At 37.9% G+C, this 18,838-nt stretch overlaps 1 protein-coding gene across 8 annotated transcripts in view; it reads left to right on the top strand.

Moving 5' to 3' along the window:
• Nucleotides 1-18,838, top strand: part of COL19A1 (collagen type XIX alpha 1 chain) — a 324,092-nt gene that overhangs the window by 264,090 nt on the left and 41,164 nt on the right. For all 8 annotated transcript variants that reach the window (XM_032409538.1, XM_032409537.1, XM_032409544.1 and 5 more), the window contains 13 exons: nucleotides 704-739; nucleotides 845-898; nucleotides 995-1,048; nucleotides 2,435-2,476; nucleotides 6,597-6,701; nucleotides 6,784-6,837; nucleotides 7,086-7,139; nucleotides 12,160-12,213; nucleotides 13,706-13,759; nucleotides 15,973-16,017; nucleotides 18,030-18,080; nucleotides 18,173-18,217; nucleotides 18,691-18,717. In XM_032409538.1, the coding sequence (XP_032265429.1) occupies nucleotides 704-739; nucleotides 845-898; nucleotides 995-1,048; nucleotides 2,435-2,476; nucleotides 6,597-6,701; nucleotides 6,784-6,837; nucleotides 7,086-7,139; nucleotides 12,160-12,213; nucleotides 13,706-13,759; nucleotides 15,973-16,017; nucleotides 18,030-18,080; nucleotides 18,173-18,217; nucleotides 18,691-18,717 (675 nt within the window). The remainder of the gene's footprint in view (nucleotides 1-703; nucleotides 740-844; nucleotides 899-994; nucleotides 1,049-2,434; nucleotides 2,477-6,596; nucleotides 6,702-6,783; nucleotides 6,838-7,085; nucleotides 7,140-12,159; nucleotides 12,214-13,705; nucleotides 13,760-15,972; nucleotides 16,018-18,029; nucleotides 18,081-18,172; nucleotides 18,218-18,690; nucleotides 18,718-18,838) is intronic.

Here is an 18,838-nt window from a genome sequence, read left to right as displayed (position 1 = left end):
ATAGAAAGGGTACAAAAAGTAGCTTTGACAGTAACAGTGATATGAATATTTATTTTAAAAAACAAGAAAGGAAATGTGGGTGAGCAGCTACTGAAGTCAGCTGCTGAGAACCCCACCATTTACTTACCTAGGTTGTCAACTCCTCCTTCCAGGATCTGTGCTTATGTAGTAGGGAGGGAGCTCTCGTCATTAGGTTCACTGATCACTGCCCAGCCTCATGTGGCTTCCCCCAAATTCCAATTTACTAACGTAGAAAAGTATGGCGACTGATGCTTTACTGCCTACTCCTGTCCCTGAACACTGGTTCTGGCGATTTCTTCAAATGGAGAAATGACTTGAAGTAGAAAGCAGAAAAGAAAGCGAGTCCTGAGCCAGTCACCCTATCAGCAGCCAGTTTCTGAACAGATAGAATGTGGGTGCACCGTGTGGTCGTGAAGGCACAGGGACAGATGATGGTACCAAGAGAGATAGCCTAGGGCATCTGAGCAAAATCCTTCCGATGGTTCCAGCAAAAGGCATCTGCTTAAGTATTTACCTGCCATCCAAAAGTCTTAGCCGACTTCACAGGGAGTTTTCAGGGGGTGCAAGGTGGCAAGCCCTGTTGTTCCACTAAGTGAATTACAATACATAGCTCTTTATCCCCCTTGGATAATTTATGGACATTCCTGGAAGAATTCTGATAATTGGATCTCATTCTGCTCAGGGCTCCCAAGGACCCGCTGGAGAGCCGGGTATTCAGGTAAGCTACTTAACCAAGTTATTTGGCACAACAAATCCAGCTTGCTTACTTGGAGGAAATTACTGAAAAACTGTCCTCATAAGTAACTATTCCCCCCCTTTCCAGGGTCCTCGAGGTCTCCCTGGATTGCCAGGGACTCCAGGGACCCCAGGGAATGATGTAAGGACCATCTTTACCTCCTCTTCCCCACCAGCCTATTTTAATCTACACCTGTGCCACCATGCAAAGCTTTGAACACGATGATTCTGTTTTCAGGGAGCTCCAGGGAGGGATGGAAAGCCAGGTCTGCCAGGCCCCCCAGGTGACCCGGTAAGTCAACAGACTATGCCCACCTGATTTATGTATCTTTAATGCACCCAGAAGCCAAACAGCCTACCAAGCAACTTTTACTGTCCAAACTAATTAGAATGCTCAGTGACTGCTTGGTGATTTTGTTTATCCCCATTATTTTGTAGAGGGGAAAAAAAATTCAAGCTGCATTGGCATTTTTTGTGTGTGTGTGATGAATACTTATTTCCTAAGGGTATAATTCAGCTATACAATTTTGCCCCAGGCTGAGCCTTGGCACATAATGTCTCAATCCCATGGAAAATTGAGTTAAAATATATAGCCACAATTTTTGTTCTTTCTAATGCTACCAACTAAATGAATTTTATTTTTCTAAATGAAAGTTTGCAGGTAAGTTACCTACAATATGGTACATAGCCATTGATTCTGTGGCTTTAAGACGCTGAGATGATTAAATTATAAAAACCAGCTTGAGTAGGCTCTTAAAAAATGGGTTTAGGCGCTAAATGTGTGTTCCAAAGTTTTATTTCAGGATGAACCTGGCTTTGAGCGACAGAGAAATCCCTTTAAATAGCCTCAGAATCGGCAGTTACAATTTGAGAGGCCATATGGTACATGACATTGTATTAAGAGTTTTGTATGATAAAATCCAAATCTGGCCTCTCGGTTCTAAGTCTCACAAATCCTTCTCCCTCCCACACTGGTTGGGCCTTATGTGCCTTTTATAAGCTACGTGCAGAGGCATATCTTGGCCTTACTTTAACTCCACTGCCGAGTGAATCATGTGTGTGTATCATCTAGGATTCTTATAAAGTGTTACTTGGGTTTGCAGCGTCTCTCCGAAGGGACAATTTAAGACACGAGGCCCAAACACTGCCTGAGTTCCCTCAGTGTCTCTCTTGCAAATCACAGAAGCCACCTGTTGGCTCTTTTGAACTCCAGTGAGAAAGAACTTTCAGATAAACTCGTTCTAGACTTTTCTTATTTCTCAACAGCCTGATAATTTGTTTGGCAGAGTGGTGACTTCCTTTTAATAAATGATTTACCTTTATGTATTATTTAAAGCCAAGAATATATGCAGGTTGTCATAAAAGTTGCCATGTCATGAAAATATAAAATAGAGATGCAGACTCCAAACCACAATATGGGTGTCTTTACATGTTCATTGCAGAGGAATAGTGACTACTTCTCAAAGTTATGAATCCTGTCAGTGTCATATGCCTATTTTGTGATCTGAAATATAAAGCCAACCATTCTGACAGTGAGGCTCTTAGAAGCCCCATGACAAATCTCAATTGGCATGACGCTTTGAGGAAAAACATGTACAATATATTGTATGTTTGTATTGTATTACGTGCATGTATGTGCATTAATACATGTATTCGGGGTTTTTCTCCTTCAATGCAGATTGCACTTCCTCTCTTGGGAGACATCGGTGTCTTGCTTAAGGTACTCTGTTGCTATGTAAGAAATTACATGTTAATTTTTAGGAAAAAGGAGAAAGGAAGTCTTTATCAGAAATTGAATTAATTGCTTAGCCTGGGCTAAAATTCAATTTTTTAAAAGGCAGAACATCTTTAAGATAGAAAAAGGAACACATATTTTTATGTATCTTGTGCCACTTGTACTAATCCCTCCACTCTCCTCTTCTTTACCTCCCTGTCAGTTTGGGTGTGAGGGGTGGTGGGTGAAGGTGGTAGTTCTGAGATGAGCTACACGGGAAGGAACAGTGCCATCAACACCCTTGAGTAAACCATTCTCTTCTCTGGAGGAATGGCTTTCACCTCATGGGTGTTTAGCCGCCCTGGCTCACTACTATGAAACCTAATCCTTCTTACTTGGACCTACCCTCACCAGTCCCAGGATGAAAACCGGTGCTGCTCAATAAACAGCTAGCTTGCAGGGCTGAACTTTGATGTCATGGGATTTTACAGAGTGAGTTATAGAATTCCAAAGCCAGCAATTGCCCTAACACCTGTTACTCTGTTAAATAAAAGCTATCTCTACCTATTATTCATCTCATAAGGAATAAATCTTGCTACCATTTTTGCCTCTAATACTACCCTGTGTTTTATTTGTAATACAGATGGGGAGAATGATAATGGATACCTGTAAGGTTATGTATTTGTAATATTTTTTCATGGCACGCTAAGATCGCGTGAACCCAGATGAAAATCGGTCCCTTCACATTATACTCAAACCTTCTGTGTCCTATCTATCTATATATGAGTGGACAGTGTATATGAGTATACAGGTGCACACACGCACACACACACACACACACACACAAACTTAGGCTATATGTGTATATATGCGATTTATTTTCTATTCCTAACATTTAGCCCAGTGGTTTGTACAATGACTTACATAATAATAGGCAGGCAGGAATATTTGTTGATTTAAATTCAAAGACTCAAGAATTCTGGTATAAGTATTTGCTAGATGATTAAAAATTTGAGAATATATATAAATATCAATATAAATATGAGTATCAATATAAAAATAAATTACAGGAGGTTTTTAAGACCTTCAGACCTTCAAAAGTCAACATTTTCTTATAAGTCAAAAAAGAGTGTTTATGGGGATTTTAGGAAGACCTTATATTCGTTGAGTTACAGTTACATGGCAGGCAGTACACTGCTTTACTTACAGCATCTCACTTAATCTTCACAGAAATCCTGTAAATTTAGACTGTGGGAGTATCCCCATTTTATACATTAGAACCTGACGTTCTGAGCAGCTAAGTAACTTCCTCAGAGTCACACAGCTAGAAAGCACAACATTGACCCAGGAACACAGGTCCTCACGCATTGTCTTCGGTTCTTCACAAGGGCAGTTAATGCTGGAAATCATAGGCCTCTTAAGAGTTAAACCTAACCATTCCAGAAGAGTTAGGATCAAAACTTGTACCCTTCGGCAGAAATGAATATCCTGATAGAATATAGGGTGGCTCACAGAATAGGCAAAAAGACTGAATAGGCTCTGACGAGAACCAGGACTCCAAAGGCCTCAGATGTGGACATAATTGATGGGTTCACCAGGGCAGCATCCCCTTAATGAGTGGGCTCTGCCACTGGTCCAGCCCTGACATTACCTCACTGAGGTTCTGAGTCCCAGGAGAGCTGATGGGTGAGAGGCAGGACACCTCAACTGAGAGTCCCATCAAACTGCATTCCAGAGAAGGGAAAAGTATGGAGTTCCCCAAAGTGGAGTCCAAATACAGGGACTTAGATTGGAGTTTGGATCTGTTAGGTCAATCCAATGTAATTTTAAATTCTGATCTTATTACCCAATGCATTAAGTCTCCCTCTCTTGTCTAGAGTCTTTAGAAAACTTTGTCATCTGCCTTCTGTTTTCAAAAGTATCTTTGATTAAAATGTAGTAAAGAAGTGACATAATTCCAGACCCAATGGCCCTTCAAAGACTTCATGTAGGTTAATCTGTGCATCCGTCCCTCTTTGAATGAGATTGTACATTGGCTAATAATTGATGCATCTTTATTCTCTCTGTAAGAAAAATGTAAAGACTTTTTTCAAGACCCTCAGTGAAATCATTTCCCTTGATTTACCATTCTGGCAACCCTAACCTAAAGAAAATGGGGCCCATTTAAAATGACTCTGAGAAAATTTTATTGACTCATAATGATTACCATTCTTCTATGTTTTATTAAAACAATCAATTGAATAATCCATCCTAAAATACTGCTGAGTGTTGATATGCCAGGGTTTTGCTCCATATTGATATATGCCACATTTATTTGTCTACAGATACAATAATTCATCTTCTTCATGCCTTTTGAAATACAGAAAACTTCTTGGTTCTCATAAGTCCTCTGGCATCTCTCTCTTTCTTCATAGTTTTTCAGATATTATAAGTAGTGGATCTACAATTATATATTTTTTTTATTATTATTATTTCCTCTACCAATACATCAGCTCTGTGAAAAGATCCTGATGGCAAAATTGGTTCTGGGAAATGTTGCACACTCTGGCTCCCTTTTATATATACCAGCTCTAGGAATGGACCACCATGAAGAGAGAGCTCTTTAATCCAGCATTTTTTAGAGAAACTGCCTCAGAACCTTTTCAACAGTATATGGAATTAGTCTTCCAAGGAGCGTGTTTTTGGAAATCAGACTTATTCCGATATTCACTGAGCAAAAATATTGAGCTTGAATAGCCATGAACTTTCTTGGCAACTTCTCATTAATGGCAAGCTTCAGTTCCCTTTTTTACATTTCAAGATTCTTCCCTTTGGTGAAAAGAATGGAAGAAGAGAGGCTGATATTGTCCTACCTTCTGTCAACTGTTAAAATTAAACCATCTCCTCCACCCAGTGGTCCCTATTCTGTGCCTTTCCTGATCATATTCTTACTCTAACAATTTAAAAATAAGCCTTTTTAGGGCTTTTCACAAGCACTTTTTCTTTAGCAATGTGCTAAGAAGTTTATCTTGTGAGCTCAGACCCTTAAATTCAAGCCTTTCCAGATCAGCTAAAGGTTACAGAGGAGGTAATGGCGAGGTAACTCCACTTAGATTTCCTTATCTGCGCTTGGATTTGACACAGAGTCAAGTCCAAGTCCCTCAAGTAATTATTTCTCACATGAGTGCTTCCACTGACAATGTTGGTAAATTGTGTGTAGCGTCTGCCAACTAATTTTGTTCTCAAAAGGAGAAATCCTTTCTTCACAGCTTTTTCTTTCTTTCTCTTTCTTTCTTTCTTTCTTTCTCTCCTTTTTAATGGTTTATACTATCAGTTGTATGAGGTCTGTAATCTTGTGGGTTATTTTGAACTTCATTACTACCTCCCTTTTTAAACGTGCTGCTAACAATTCAAACAGTCTGTGTTATTGACTTATGTGTCTTTTCCTTACATATTTGGAATTTCCCACTTACATATCAGCGTAGACATGCTTTTTATTTAAAAATTTATTTATTTATTTAAAGATTTTATTTATTTATTTGACAGAGACACAGCGAGAGAGGGAACACAAGCAGGGGGAGTGGGGGAGGGAGGAGCAGGCTTCCCGCCAAGAAGGGAGCCCGATTCGGGGCTCGATCCCAGGACCCTGGGACCATGACCTGAGCTGAAGGCAGACGCCTAACGACTAAGCCACCCAGGCACCCCTTTATTTATTTATTTTAGAGAGAGAGAGAGAAAGAGAGCACATACAGGAGCAGGGGGTAGGGAGAGGGAGATGGAGACAAGCAGACTCCCCACTGAGCTGGGAGCCCTATGTGGGGCTCAGTCCCAGGACCCTGAGGTCATGACCTGAGCCAAAATCAGGAGCCAGATGCTCAACAGACTGAGGCATCCAGGTGCCCCAACATGCTTTAAAAAAAAAAAATAGGTCACCAATATCATAAACAGATACAGCTGTCTAGCTACATATGTAGTTTTTACCTCACAAAAAATAGTCTTTTCAAATCGGATGAATTAAGTCTCTGAAAGTAGTGTTATATCAATTTCTGTATCATTGGTCTCTGACAAAGGTTCAAATCTGATCAGACCTCACTTTTATAGATTGCTCTGATGAATCGCTCAGTAACCTTATCTCTTTGCTCATTAGAACTTCTGTGGCAACTGCCACACCAGTGTCCCCGGGCTGAAAAGCAACAAAGGAGAAGAAGCTGGTGCTGGTGAGCCTGGAAAGTATGAGTCCATAGCCCAGAAGGTGAGGAGGCCGGCTGGATCTTGATGGCCCTGTAGCTTCCACCTAGTGCCTTCTCTCACTTCTTTACTGCTCTGTCCTCTAGGGTGATCCAGGCCCACGGGGTCCTCCAGGAATCCCAGGCAGGGAGGGACCAAAGGTAGGGCAGTTTCTCCTCTACTCTCTGTGCTACTTCCAGTTCAGTGTGAAAAAACAAATCAATTTTAAAACACACTACTTTTTAAAAGAAATATGTTGGAAAAGTGTAAAAGCCATTTGCAAATGTCATCTTTTTGTGCCCTGACTCTGTCCAAATTACGTCCCAAGCATACTAAGAAGAGATGTTTTTGTTGTTCTAAAAGATGACAAAACGATTCAGTATACTAGCTGAATTTCTTGTCTTTGTAGGGAAACAAAGGAGAGAGGGGCTACCCTGGGATACCTGGTGAGAAAGGTGATGAGGTAAGACTTTTCTCTGATAGTATAGTCCTGCTATTGACTCTCTTTGCAGAACTCAGAGGAAGGACTTCAACTTGTCTGTAGCTCATGTTTAATGCTAAATCAAATAAAAACAAAGATTTAGGTAGGTTGTTTCAAATATCAACACAATTTAAATAATAATACATTTATGTTTATTAGCAGTGGTTCAGTTTTTGAGAGAAGGAAAATAAAGCACAGAGTTGACCCTCAGTTACTATGTTTTTGTTTTTATGTAGCAGATAGCAGTTCCAGCTCTCTCAAGATAAAAGCAAGGATTTACTGAAAAGAATCCCGAGGTAGCTAGTGGAATTGAAGGAATAGTTGAACAACCAGCCTAAGGACAAGGGACAGCTCCAAAACGCAGCAGAACTTCCTTGGGATACTGCTGGAACATGGTTCAACTTCAGTGACCTTGGTTTGTCTGTGTCTCTGCTCAACTTTCATACTCTTGGGAGAAAAAAAAAAACCTATCATAAGGATCTGATTCAACTAGTTTAGATCAGCTACCCACCCCCAGACTAAGGCTCAAAGTCAAATGTACTTTTGAGACGATGGTATAATTTTCTGACTCTAAGCCATGGTGATGCTCAGGATATCATTCTTTTCCTGCATAATTTACCTTAACTCTTAGAAAAACCAATTAGGATGATGAATTGTTGTTAGTTTAAACAGTTTTGATGCTAATAATTCTTAATGAAAGTAAGTAAGCCATCTGGCATATATTAACCTTGATGTTAGTACTGAAAATCAAAACAGTATAAAGTAGATCTATTTTTTGAGTCAGTCATATTCCGTGTTACAAATTATCACCATGTGTTATTGTTTTTAATATTGATTCTATTCTAGAAAACTGTGAGAATTAGCTTGCCTTTTGTCCAAATTTAAAATTAAAGAACAAAGAAATACAACATTTATTTTCATCCATAAATAAAGCAGTAAAGGCATTTTGTTTTCAAAATAAGAATTATTGAGCTTTTGCTTCTTCATGCTCCACAGGAAATTTCACTAATGTACAAAACCTATATCTGATTTTAATAGTCTAACAGCTTTTAACTGCCTGGATTCTAGGAGTGGGCTTTAGAGGCAATTGAGAAGGTAATAACAAAAAGATCAGGAAATAATTGGAATTCAGGTTTTTTATAAGTGACTCTAAGTTAAATTTATTAGAAGTTAATTTTGATTGAGTCTACAGGATACTTTGCTCTCTTGGTAAACTGAAATGCATTGTTATTATTACTCCACTGTTTTAGTATGTTCTTTCTTAAGTATAGTAGACCCCTGTTACCTGTGGGGAATCTGTTTTAAGACCCCTCCAATGATGCCCAAAAACTGCAGAGAGTACCAAAACCTATACATGCTGTTTTTTTTCCTATACATACATATGATAAAGTTTAACTTATAAATTAGGCACAGTAAGAGATTAACAATAATAACTAATAGTAAATCAGAATAAATATAACAACATACTATAATAAAAGTTATGTGAATATGGTCTTTCCCTCCCTCTCTAATATCTTTTTGTACTGTAGTCATCCTTCTTCTTGTGATGATGTGAAATGATAAAATGCCTGTATGATGTGGTGAAGTAAGGTGAATGATGTAGGCATTCTGACATGGTGTTAGGCTGCTACTGACCTTCTGGAAATAAGTCAGAAGGAGGTTCATGTGTTTCCAAACAGTAACTGACCACAAGTAACTGAAACCATGGAAAGGCAAACTACTGTATGCCTTTTGGATTCTTTAATGGAGAATACACAAAATTTTGCACAAGAATCTTATTATATGGGGAATTATTATTATTATATTAATTATTATATGTAGCAATTTCAGAAGGAGATTCTTTTCATTTGTTTCTTCACATCACATGAATAATATGAATAAGCCTGAAATACCACCTAAATCAGTTGGGCCTTTTGGAAGGGATAGGGTGATGCAGGCTTTTCCTCTCAAACAGATAGGGAATAATGAATATCATCTACTTGGATAGACTCAATGAATAGTATCAATTTGGACTCAGATACTATGTGAAATTATAATTTATTGATTTGTTTAGGTGAATGAAACTTTGACCGAGGACGTGTGCATTTCCAAATGGCCAGTAAACTATCCTATTTTAATATGCATATAATATCTAGTCATACAAAATCTCAAATATCTGTTCTACTCTTAGTGGAAAAGATACAGAGGGACACCTCATCTCTTTGAGGACTTCTAATTATTATGTCTTCATTTTAGTCTGTTTGGGAACTTAGAGGAGCTGCCTATTTGTTCATTGCTCCGAGAAAAATGAAATTATCCTCTATATTTTTTGCAGGTGTTTCACAAATCAAAGTAGCAACTTATAAGACACTAATAGAACACTCTCACCTCTCATAGAGTGAAGTCTTGCTTGGAATGCAGATTTTCCTACAATATTTCAGGATAATAATTGATAAATAAGCCATGAAAAATATTGTCAACCATAAATTATAGCAATGGAAAAATAAATATTCTTGGTAGCAACTGAGCTAGGACTTGCAAAATCAAAATATCAGTTCAGAGAAAGAACTTAGCTCTAATGATCCTTGAATATCTATGCAATAAATTCTGTTTTGTATTTTAGTTTGGCACTATATGCTAAATTGACTGTCCTACTCTTTAATATGTATTTGTCTTCTTTAATGACCATCTTGTCTTCTAAAATTATCTTCTTGCCCTTTATGCATCCATAGTAACTTTTACCCTTACTACAAAATTTCAGCTTGTTCAGAGAAAGACTGCTGAGAATGATTTTTTTTTATTTATGGACTAAGGTTTATTTTAAAGTTTAATGTGGTCATCAAAGGTTAATGAGTCCCAAGCTTATAAATTAAACTACCTAAAGACTCACTCAGCATCTCTAGACTGATTCAGGAATGAGACTAAAAGTAGAAAAAAAAGAAAGAAAAAGAATACATATGTACACCCATATCTTATACATGTACATATAGAGAGAATTTTATGGAAATGTGGGTATTTTGAGATAAAACAATTTGTGGTATGACATTTATAATCTCCAGACATTTAGAAGTGCCATTTCCAAAGGAAATTTGTTTCCTTTCAATTTATCAACCCATAAGAAAGTTAAGGGTGGGGAAGTAAAAAGAGACAATTCAACATGCCAGTGTGTCCACCCACACATCTGTGCATGCATGCACACGCACACGCACACACACACACACACACACAGCATTGCCAGTGAGGATGATATCATCTTGAAGAAAGGACATGTCCACATTCTTCAACACAAGCATACATAAGATTTTACCCAAAACTCTTATTTCATAGGAATTTCATCATGTTCGAGGAGATTCTTTTCAGTGTTTCTTCACATCATGTCACATGAAAAAACCTGAAGTAACATATGATCCCATTTAGCATTAGATGGACAGGTCTGGCAGAGCTTGGTCCTTGATCACATTGATGCAAAGAACCTTGATTCGAGAGAACCTCGGTTCTATAGAATTCTCATAAATAAATATGTAGTATTTTTACCATGGTCACTCCACCTAATATTTATAATGTGTCTAAAAATGCATATTTAATCACAGTAAAAGGCAAAGGAACTTTGTTATAACAATTAATGGTTTGGTAATACAAAACATTACTCGATAAAGAAAATTAAAACCTGAAAGAGTGGAATCATTCAATCTAGACCTTGACACCTCATGTGGTTATCTGAAATAACAAAAGAGTATTTAAAAGTATATATTTCTAATTATAGAAATCATCTGAGTTTATTAAAGAAAATTTGGGAAATACACAAAAGCACTAGAAAGGTAAAAGTTATCCCTATTTGTACTGCTAAGGGAGGACTGTTGGTAATAGTAATATTATGATCCACACCCATCATCTATAATTCCAAAGCTCAGAAGCCTCTGAAAACCCTGGAAATTTTTCCTGAATTTGCGGGAAATTCTTTTGGCAGCAGAATCTGACCTGAAATCATATGGAGTCGGTCTATTTAACCCACTTGATAAGAATATCATGTTTTGCTACAGAAATATTTGTATGTTTATTAGAGGGTGTTGCCCAATGCCACTGGGAGTGTTATGTAATATCTAGTGTGAGCACTGTGTTATTTTTATTAAAAAAATCAGAAAATTCAGAATTCTGAAACACATCTGACACCGAAGTTTCCAGATGAGGTGCTTTGAACCTCTATCATTCTCATCTTTTATGAAGTGCATTGAAAATTTTTAATAATTTAAACATTACTCTCTGTAACATTTTATAACTGTCATTTCTGTATGTTAGCCAGTAGTTTGCTGAAACATGATTTTAATAGTTGCAAAATATTTTGTATTATTTTATATAACTTATTTAACTAATATTCTGTTTTGACACACTTGGTAAAAGAACAAAATTAATTACACAAGCCACCGGTTAATCTTGCCAATTCTTCCTTGAATATATGAATATATCAGTATCTTAAACCTTATCCAGTATAATTAGCATTATTCTACAAATCCAAGAAGAAGGGGGAGGGGGTATTCATTCACTTTTATGCTTAAGCCATTAAAGGGTTCTAAATTTAAATTCGCTGATGAGCCAAATTTCTTCTTATAATGAACTGTTCAGCTAAACTAAATATTATATCATAAAACATATTCCATTTTCCCACTAGCTGAAGCATTAGTGTAATCATGGATTTCTTTGATGGCATTCTGCCAGTTTGAAATTTGTATGTCCGTGCTTTAGCAAAGCCAGATTCTCAGTGATGCTATTGTTCATGGGGTGGCTCTGGAAGCTCAGAAACGCTCTATGAATCACCAAACACATTAAATTATGTTTGTTGCAGATTCCGTATCATGGCATTTTAGCTCATCATCCTTACTCTTTGAAAATGGGCATTTGTATATTATATATATCATGTTTTCCAGCCAACATAGATGTTTAATTTCAGTAGTCAAAATATTTGATCAACTAACATGCCTTGTTTATAACTATGTAACAGGCTAATGGCAGCAACTGTTTCTTCTAGGGTCTTCAAGGAATTCCAGGCCTTCCGGGTGCCCCGGGTCCCACTGGACCCCCTGTGAGTATTTGCTAAAGCCGTGCCACTAACGCTTCGTATCTGCTGGGGTGATACAGGGGGAACTAAATTCCGCATTGCCTTTCATTCTCTGGGCCTCTCTGTAGATCATCCAGCTGTTGCCTAGAAAAGTAGCATCCTATAGCTCAGATTTGCATGTAGTATTAATGTTAAGGCTGCCCTGGGGCATGGAGACTTGTCATCAAAATTCTGCCAGACCAAAAGCAGTCTGTGATTAGGCTAGTCTCTTTGAATAGAAGTTAGATGTAAAGGAGCATTCTATTTTTTAGTTACACTTTTTTGGCATTAACCTTTGGAAGAGATATTCAGATGGTTACACCCTTACATTCTTAAGCTAAACTTAGAATATAAACTAAGAATAGACTAAGAATAAATATCTTTAAGGGGGGAAAATGGGTTAAGGATAAACTAAGAAAAATATTTTTAAAGGGGAAAAATGAGTTAAAGATTATCATATTTGATTTATTTTTATTCCTATTTATCCATTAAAATACCATCTACTTTAATTAGCACTTTTTTTTTCACTGTCCCTCAAACACAACTTTGTGGTCTTTGTGTCTTTGGTTATACTGTTTTCCTAAAATAATCTCTTTTTCTTTCTTAGCTGCTAAACCCAACCAGTCACTAACATGGGGCTGTCAAGTCTAGGGTGGCCAGTTAAATTACAGGACATGCAGTTAAATTTGCATTTCATATAAATAAATGGTTTTAGTATAAGTTTGTCCCAAATATCATATTTTGATTTGCTAAATCTAGCAACCCTACTCAAGTCTCATCTTTTCCAGCAATTCCCATGAGTTCCTATGCAAATGGTATTTTAGCTCACAAGTAGGCATGTGATCATGTTCCTTTGTGTTTTAAAGCATGGATTCACCATAATTAAAATTTTATCTTTTATGCTTTCACCACAGCTATGTAGAACAAACCTGGCTTTAAATTGTACATTAAAATTAAAAGTGAAGAGAAGAGTTGTGAAAGGAACCATGGAAATTATAGCTAACTCCATTCTCAAAGAAGAATTAAAATTAAATTTTATTTTCCATTGGTAAAATGCAGATTGCATAACTTAATATGCACATTGTTAATTCTGCCACATCTTGAAGTATTTAAAATGTTGATCGCTACCAAAATTATAGCTCATTTAGGAAGGCATAATGTTATGTAAATTGCCATTTAAACAGCAAGGCTAAATTCTTAAATGTATCAAAAGGTTCCAATTAAGGTCATTAAATGTGGTTGGCCAAGGTGAAAAAGCAGCCACAAATACAATTTTTACCCTTGCAAGGGCTTATCAGCAGGATACAGCTGCTGTATCAGCCTGAAGAAATACAAGCTTGTAGGACTGATTTAATTAGGATCAAATGACCTTCAAAATGTATCAGTTTTAGCAACCAACTTCCAGTGCCTTTGGCCATTTAGTTGTTCTGTTGTTGTTGTTGTTTCTTTGTAACACACTTAGTTTTGTGTTTTACAGGGCTTGTTGGGAAGAACTGGACATCCTGGTCCTGTGGGAGCAAAGGGTGACAAGGTACAGAGGAAATGCCTCACTTACTCTCTGAATTGGGGCTTGGGGGATGGCAAGGTGAGACACTTAACAGATCCATAAAATCAAGCAAAGCCTGAAAGTAGGAATAATGTCAGGGAATAGCTATTCTGGTAGGGGGCTTGGAAAGACAGAGGTACAAAAATTGGTCTGCATACAGGTTCCTAGGGAAAAGGATGAATAGAACACCGGTGTCATATAGCAAAAGTGCAAGCTAGATTCAAGGTCTTGGACATCTAGTTCTGTGGAAGGATAGAGTGGAGGAAGCTTCCTGAAGAGGTACGGGTAAGACAGTTTGTATCAGGGAGTTCCAGCCACAGGTGCCAAGGCTTCAGACAGCTTGCTGAGAAAATCTGGAAGTTCTGTCTTTTAAGGGTTGTAGGGGAAATTCACTAAGGAATTAGGATACTTCTTCCCTCAGGAGTCCAGTTGATTAGACAAATGTGTTGCTATGGTCTGAAGGGAAGACCAGCAATAGAGGAATTTCAGGCAGGAAGACTCTGGGGCTTCATAGGTTTACCCAATTTAGGTCTAAATTGGTCCCACAGTGTGAGCCCAGCCGGTAAGCGGAGTAAGACTAGGTATTCAGATTTGGGAAGTAAGAATCAAGAATCCACATAAGCAACTCAAGTAGCTTCTACCCTAAAATGACCAAAATGGGACATAAAGGCATCAATAAGCAAAGGAATTCCAAAAAAAAAAAATTGAAAGGAGCCATGTGCTTATTTTAGATAGTCTCTGCACATTTTTTTCTGAGAGTATTCCCAAGAAGCTTGCCCAACTCCACTAGCCTTTTTTCTCTGTTCTCTATGGAAATTATTTAGTCAGAGATTTGCCTTTTGAAGTTAATGGGAATTCCACACTGAGATGAGCTTTGGGGCACAATCGAGGATGAAAATATGACTTTTAATTGTGCCAGGAAAAAGAGAGTCTTTTCAATAGACACATATTTTTCCTTGTTTGTTGTCCTCTCATAGTTCATGAGAACTATGACATAATTCTCTGAATGACACTGCCAGCAATCAGCAGAATATGACATGTCTTAGAGAGATAGCCACCATCAAAGCAGTTTGGGAAGAGATACAATATACTTGTTGTCACTCATTCTCAGGCAGATACATTGCAATAAAAACTTTACAGTTTATTTTCGTTGATAAAGATACAAATAGTTTTTATGATGTTTCCTTTTGTTACTGAAAAAAAAAATACGGGGAGATGGAATGAAATCCTTCATCAAATTCATGGAAATGGATTTAAATCCCTCAAAATTTGGGGGCATTGTAAGTTGGAATCTTACTGTCTCTGGATTCTTTTTTAATTAACCATTTCTTGCCACTCCCCTGACGTTAAGGGACTTAAAGATTTTATGAGGCTATTATCCTAAAAGAAAAGCACAGTTCCAGGAAACACTGGTTAAAGGCACCAAAGAGACTATAATAGCTTTGCTTGGTATGGATCGATAAGCATTGTATGTTTTATAAAAATAAAAGTGAAATCCATTTTTCAAGTTTCAACTTGAATTCATTTTTCATAATTCCATTTTCAGGCTGTTTCTCCTGCAAGCAGAATGTCTGAGGCTGTTTAAACTGTACAGAACATTTCCCTTAAACAGTGTTGTACCACAGTCACTTCTGTTCAACGGGATGTACCTGACTTGGTTGCAAAGTCTAATAAAACCTTAGGGAGTGAAAAAATTTCTCCTTCTGCAGACACAACACAGGGTGTGATTTTTTCTACTTTGGTCAAATTATGTGGACGGCCCTCTGGTTCCCCAAAGAGGAAGGTGGTGGGGTTGAAGCCTAAAGTGAGGGGCTGACCTAGAAAGCCCAGTCCCGGAGCTCGCCCCTGCTGGCAGGATTACCGCTCTGCACCCCGATGTGGGCAGAGTTTCCTCGGCCGCACTTGAGCTCCAGAACAGGATCAGCCAGGTTGTCTGGCTCCATCTAAAACTAAGCTTCGTCCCTGGGGCTCACCCAGTGGGAATCTGAATGGGTATGGAAAAGGCATTTACCTTTCCTGTGGTCTAGGAACATATTTTCCCAGGTGAAAGGGAAAGCCAAGCTGAATAAGACTTTGCAAGGCTGAAACAAAATCATATTGATTTTAGAATACAGCTCTCTGAGCAAGCACAATCTAGTTCATAAACTGGGTGTTGAAATGTGCAAACCATTGATTTTTGGTCTCTATATCCCGTGCAGGGCAGTGAGGGACCCCCTGGGAGACCCGGACCACCTGGACCACCTGTGAGTTACTTCAGTTTTAAAACTTAAATTCATGTGTCTGCTTGAGACTTCTATAACTCAGAGTTCAGACAACCTTCAGATGTTTCCAGGACAAAAGTTGTCTGATTTTTATGGATACCTACAAATGATAGCCAACGCAGCTTTGGAGGAGACCTAATTTTTCCCCTTTAGTGCAGCCCCAATATGCAGTGCTCAGATTTGCATACTATGGGCCTCCCTCCTCTGGACTCAGGAGACCTGAGTGGGTGCCCCGACTCTCCATGTCCTGCCTGGGGGACCCTGGGAAAGCCATGTAACCGCAGTGAGCCTCATTCACAGAAAAAAAGGGGCTTTAAAAAGAGCTCCCTTCCGGCAATGTGAGTTGGTACAGAATTTGGTGTTAGGCTATATGTGTTCATTACCATCCATGATGTCTGAGATGCGGAGAAATTCTATTTATATAACACCTAGTGAATAAAATGTACAAGAGCCATCAATGTTTTTATGCTTGCGATTGAGACAGATACGCGCTTTGTCAGGGAGGCTGCGGAGAAGAGAGGTACCTCTCTCTGTAGCAAGTCTGCCCTCGTGTGGGGCCACGCTCAAATCACAGCAGAGCTTTGGTCCAGGCCAAATGTTCTTTTCCAACCTACTTCATAGGAATACTTTCAGAAACCAAACTCACCTGAGAAAGAGCAGAATTAGTCTGTGACTTTCTGAAGACAACAAAGATATATAATTAGTGTGCATGCAGTCACACATTTTACACACATAAACGAAGAGATTTGCACTCTGTTTCCCTAAACCTGTTCTTCATTTTGTTTACTTGCCTGTTCCCTTGACAAAGAAGCAGGACAGAAAGCATTTGGGGCTCAAATCCTAAAATGTACTCCCTCTCCAGTGGACACAACAAGCAACCCATAGCATGAGTTCACAAAACGGACTTATATTTTACACTGGGTTAGGAAATCTTCCTCTTCCCCCTGAATTCTTCAAAACTATTCATTCTTCAAAATAGATTACATAGTGTCTCTTTATGGGAAACCTCTAGAAATCTCAGACAAAAGTATTCTTCATCTCTTTAGGACCCAGCACACTAAAATATAGTAGACATTTGCCAGTTGCCACATGAGAGAGTGAAAGAATAAAGGAATAAATGAATGGAGCATTTTTCCTCCCATCACTAGTGTTTTGAAGATGTACGCAAATCCCATTCCCTGAGCACCATTGGCCACCATCACCCAAAAACAGCAAAATGATGGCTTCTTCAGTTTTGCAATTGAAGTGTGGAAATCACAAAAAAGGAAAAAATGCAGATTATTGATTCTATGGGAACTTCTTAAAAGAAGGATAAAAGATCCCAGCTAAAATTTGTATCTGCAAATTTTTCCTGAATGCCAAAATGTATGATTCTTTAGACTGTCGAATTAGTTCTCTTTAAGTGTTAGTTACTCTGGGACTTTCCATTCACAGGCCAGTTTTATTAGGCAGCTTTATTCCCTGTTGTTCTAAAGAATATGTTTGTGTAGAAACATCCACACAGGGTTGTAAGTAACATCATTTTCCCCATTTACTTTAATTTTCTATTTAGTATGAAGGGACTGTAGGAAAAAATTCCTTTTCAGTAGCCTAATTGCTCCCTATTCACATCTTCATCAGCACTACCGTGTTATAGCCGGCAGGTCAGAGGGCTGTAAACAGTTAGCATAAATTGGCAATTCAGAAACTGAATTTTAATGAGCAAATAGTATTTTCCTCTGAATGCATTAGTGTCTCATCTGTCAAATCCGAACATTAATCACACCTCCACTGAAAGTCTCTCCAGGCTCCAGGTGTAGCTCAAACTCCTGGTCATTTTTCCCCCTATATTTGCTTTTGAAAAGCCCAAAACGGAAACCTTGGTTTATTTTACTTGTAGTATCAAACTCACGTTCTAAAATAAAATAGGAGAAATATCATTTGGGAAAAGGATAAAAGGTAGAGAGACTATTAACTTAAAAAAGAGTAATTCTCTATCTCCTCTCTTTCTGAAGGGTGTACAATTCAATGAAGGAAATGGAATGAGCAGTTTATATAAAATCCAGGTATTTACTTTTGTAATTATGTGAAATTATTTTCCAGTGAGGGGTTGCTATAAATGCTTCTCACCTTTTTCTTTTTCTTTTTTTTTTTGAAGGGAGGTGTGAATGTTCCCAGTTTTCCAGGGCCCCCTGGCCCCCCTGTGAGTACAGTTTTTTATTACCAAGCATTCTTCAGCTGAACAGCCACAATAAATAAATAAATAAATAACTCCTAAGTTCACTGAAAAAATACATGATACGAATATAACTAAGATCTTATGCAATAGGAAATAAATGTAAATTTATTTAATATAATATATAATAGAATAGAATAGAATAGAAAATTATAATAAAATGGAAAAAATGTACCCAGCCAATGAAAAATAGCGTTCTGCATGGTGGTATCCATTTCTGCATTGTAAATCTAAGAACTAAATCAATGTCCAGAGTCACTGTCATGGGATTCCATCAAGTTACGTTTCATCATCTAATTCTTCAAATCCCAACTGTAGCAAAATAAAACTTGCAAATATTTTGTATGTGTCTTAAAGCAAATTGAATTAAAAATGCTTTAGATTCTATAATTTTGCTTCCCTCATATTTTTAAAAATGACTTCCCATGTTTTTCTTGCAGGGCCCTAAAGGAGACCCTGGCCCAGTGGTATGTATATTCCCATGCTTTGAGTCATTTAGAAATTAAGTCTTTATTGAAGTTTGAAAGAAGAGCATCAGGCAAAGATGGCCTATTTTCTTAGCTGTTCACCAACTAACTAACATTGGAG

This window comes from Phoca vitulina, unplaced genomic scaffold (genome assembly GCF_004348235.1).
Source record: "Phoca vitulina isolate PV1807 unplaced genomic scaffold, GSC_HSeal_1.0 scaffold11, whole genome shotgun sequence".
Lineage (NCBI taxonomy): Eukaryota > Metazoa > Chordata > Mammalia > Carnivora > Phocidae > Phoca > Phoca vitulina.
This window is presented reverse-complemented; position numbering and strand designations above follow the sequence as displayed.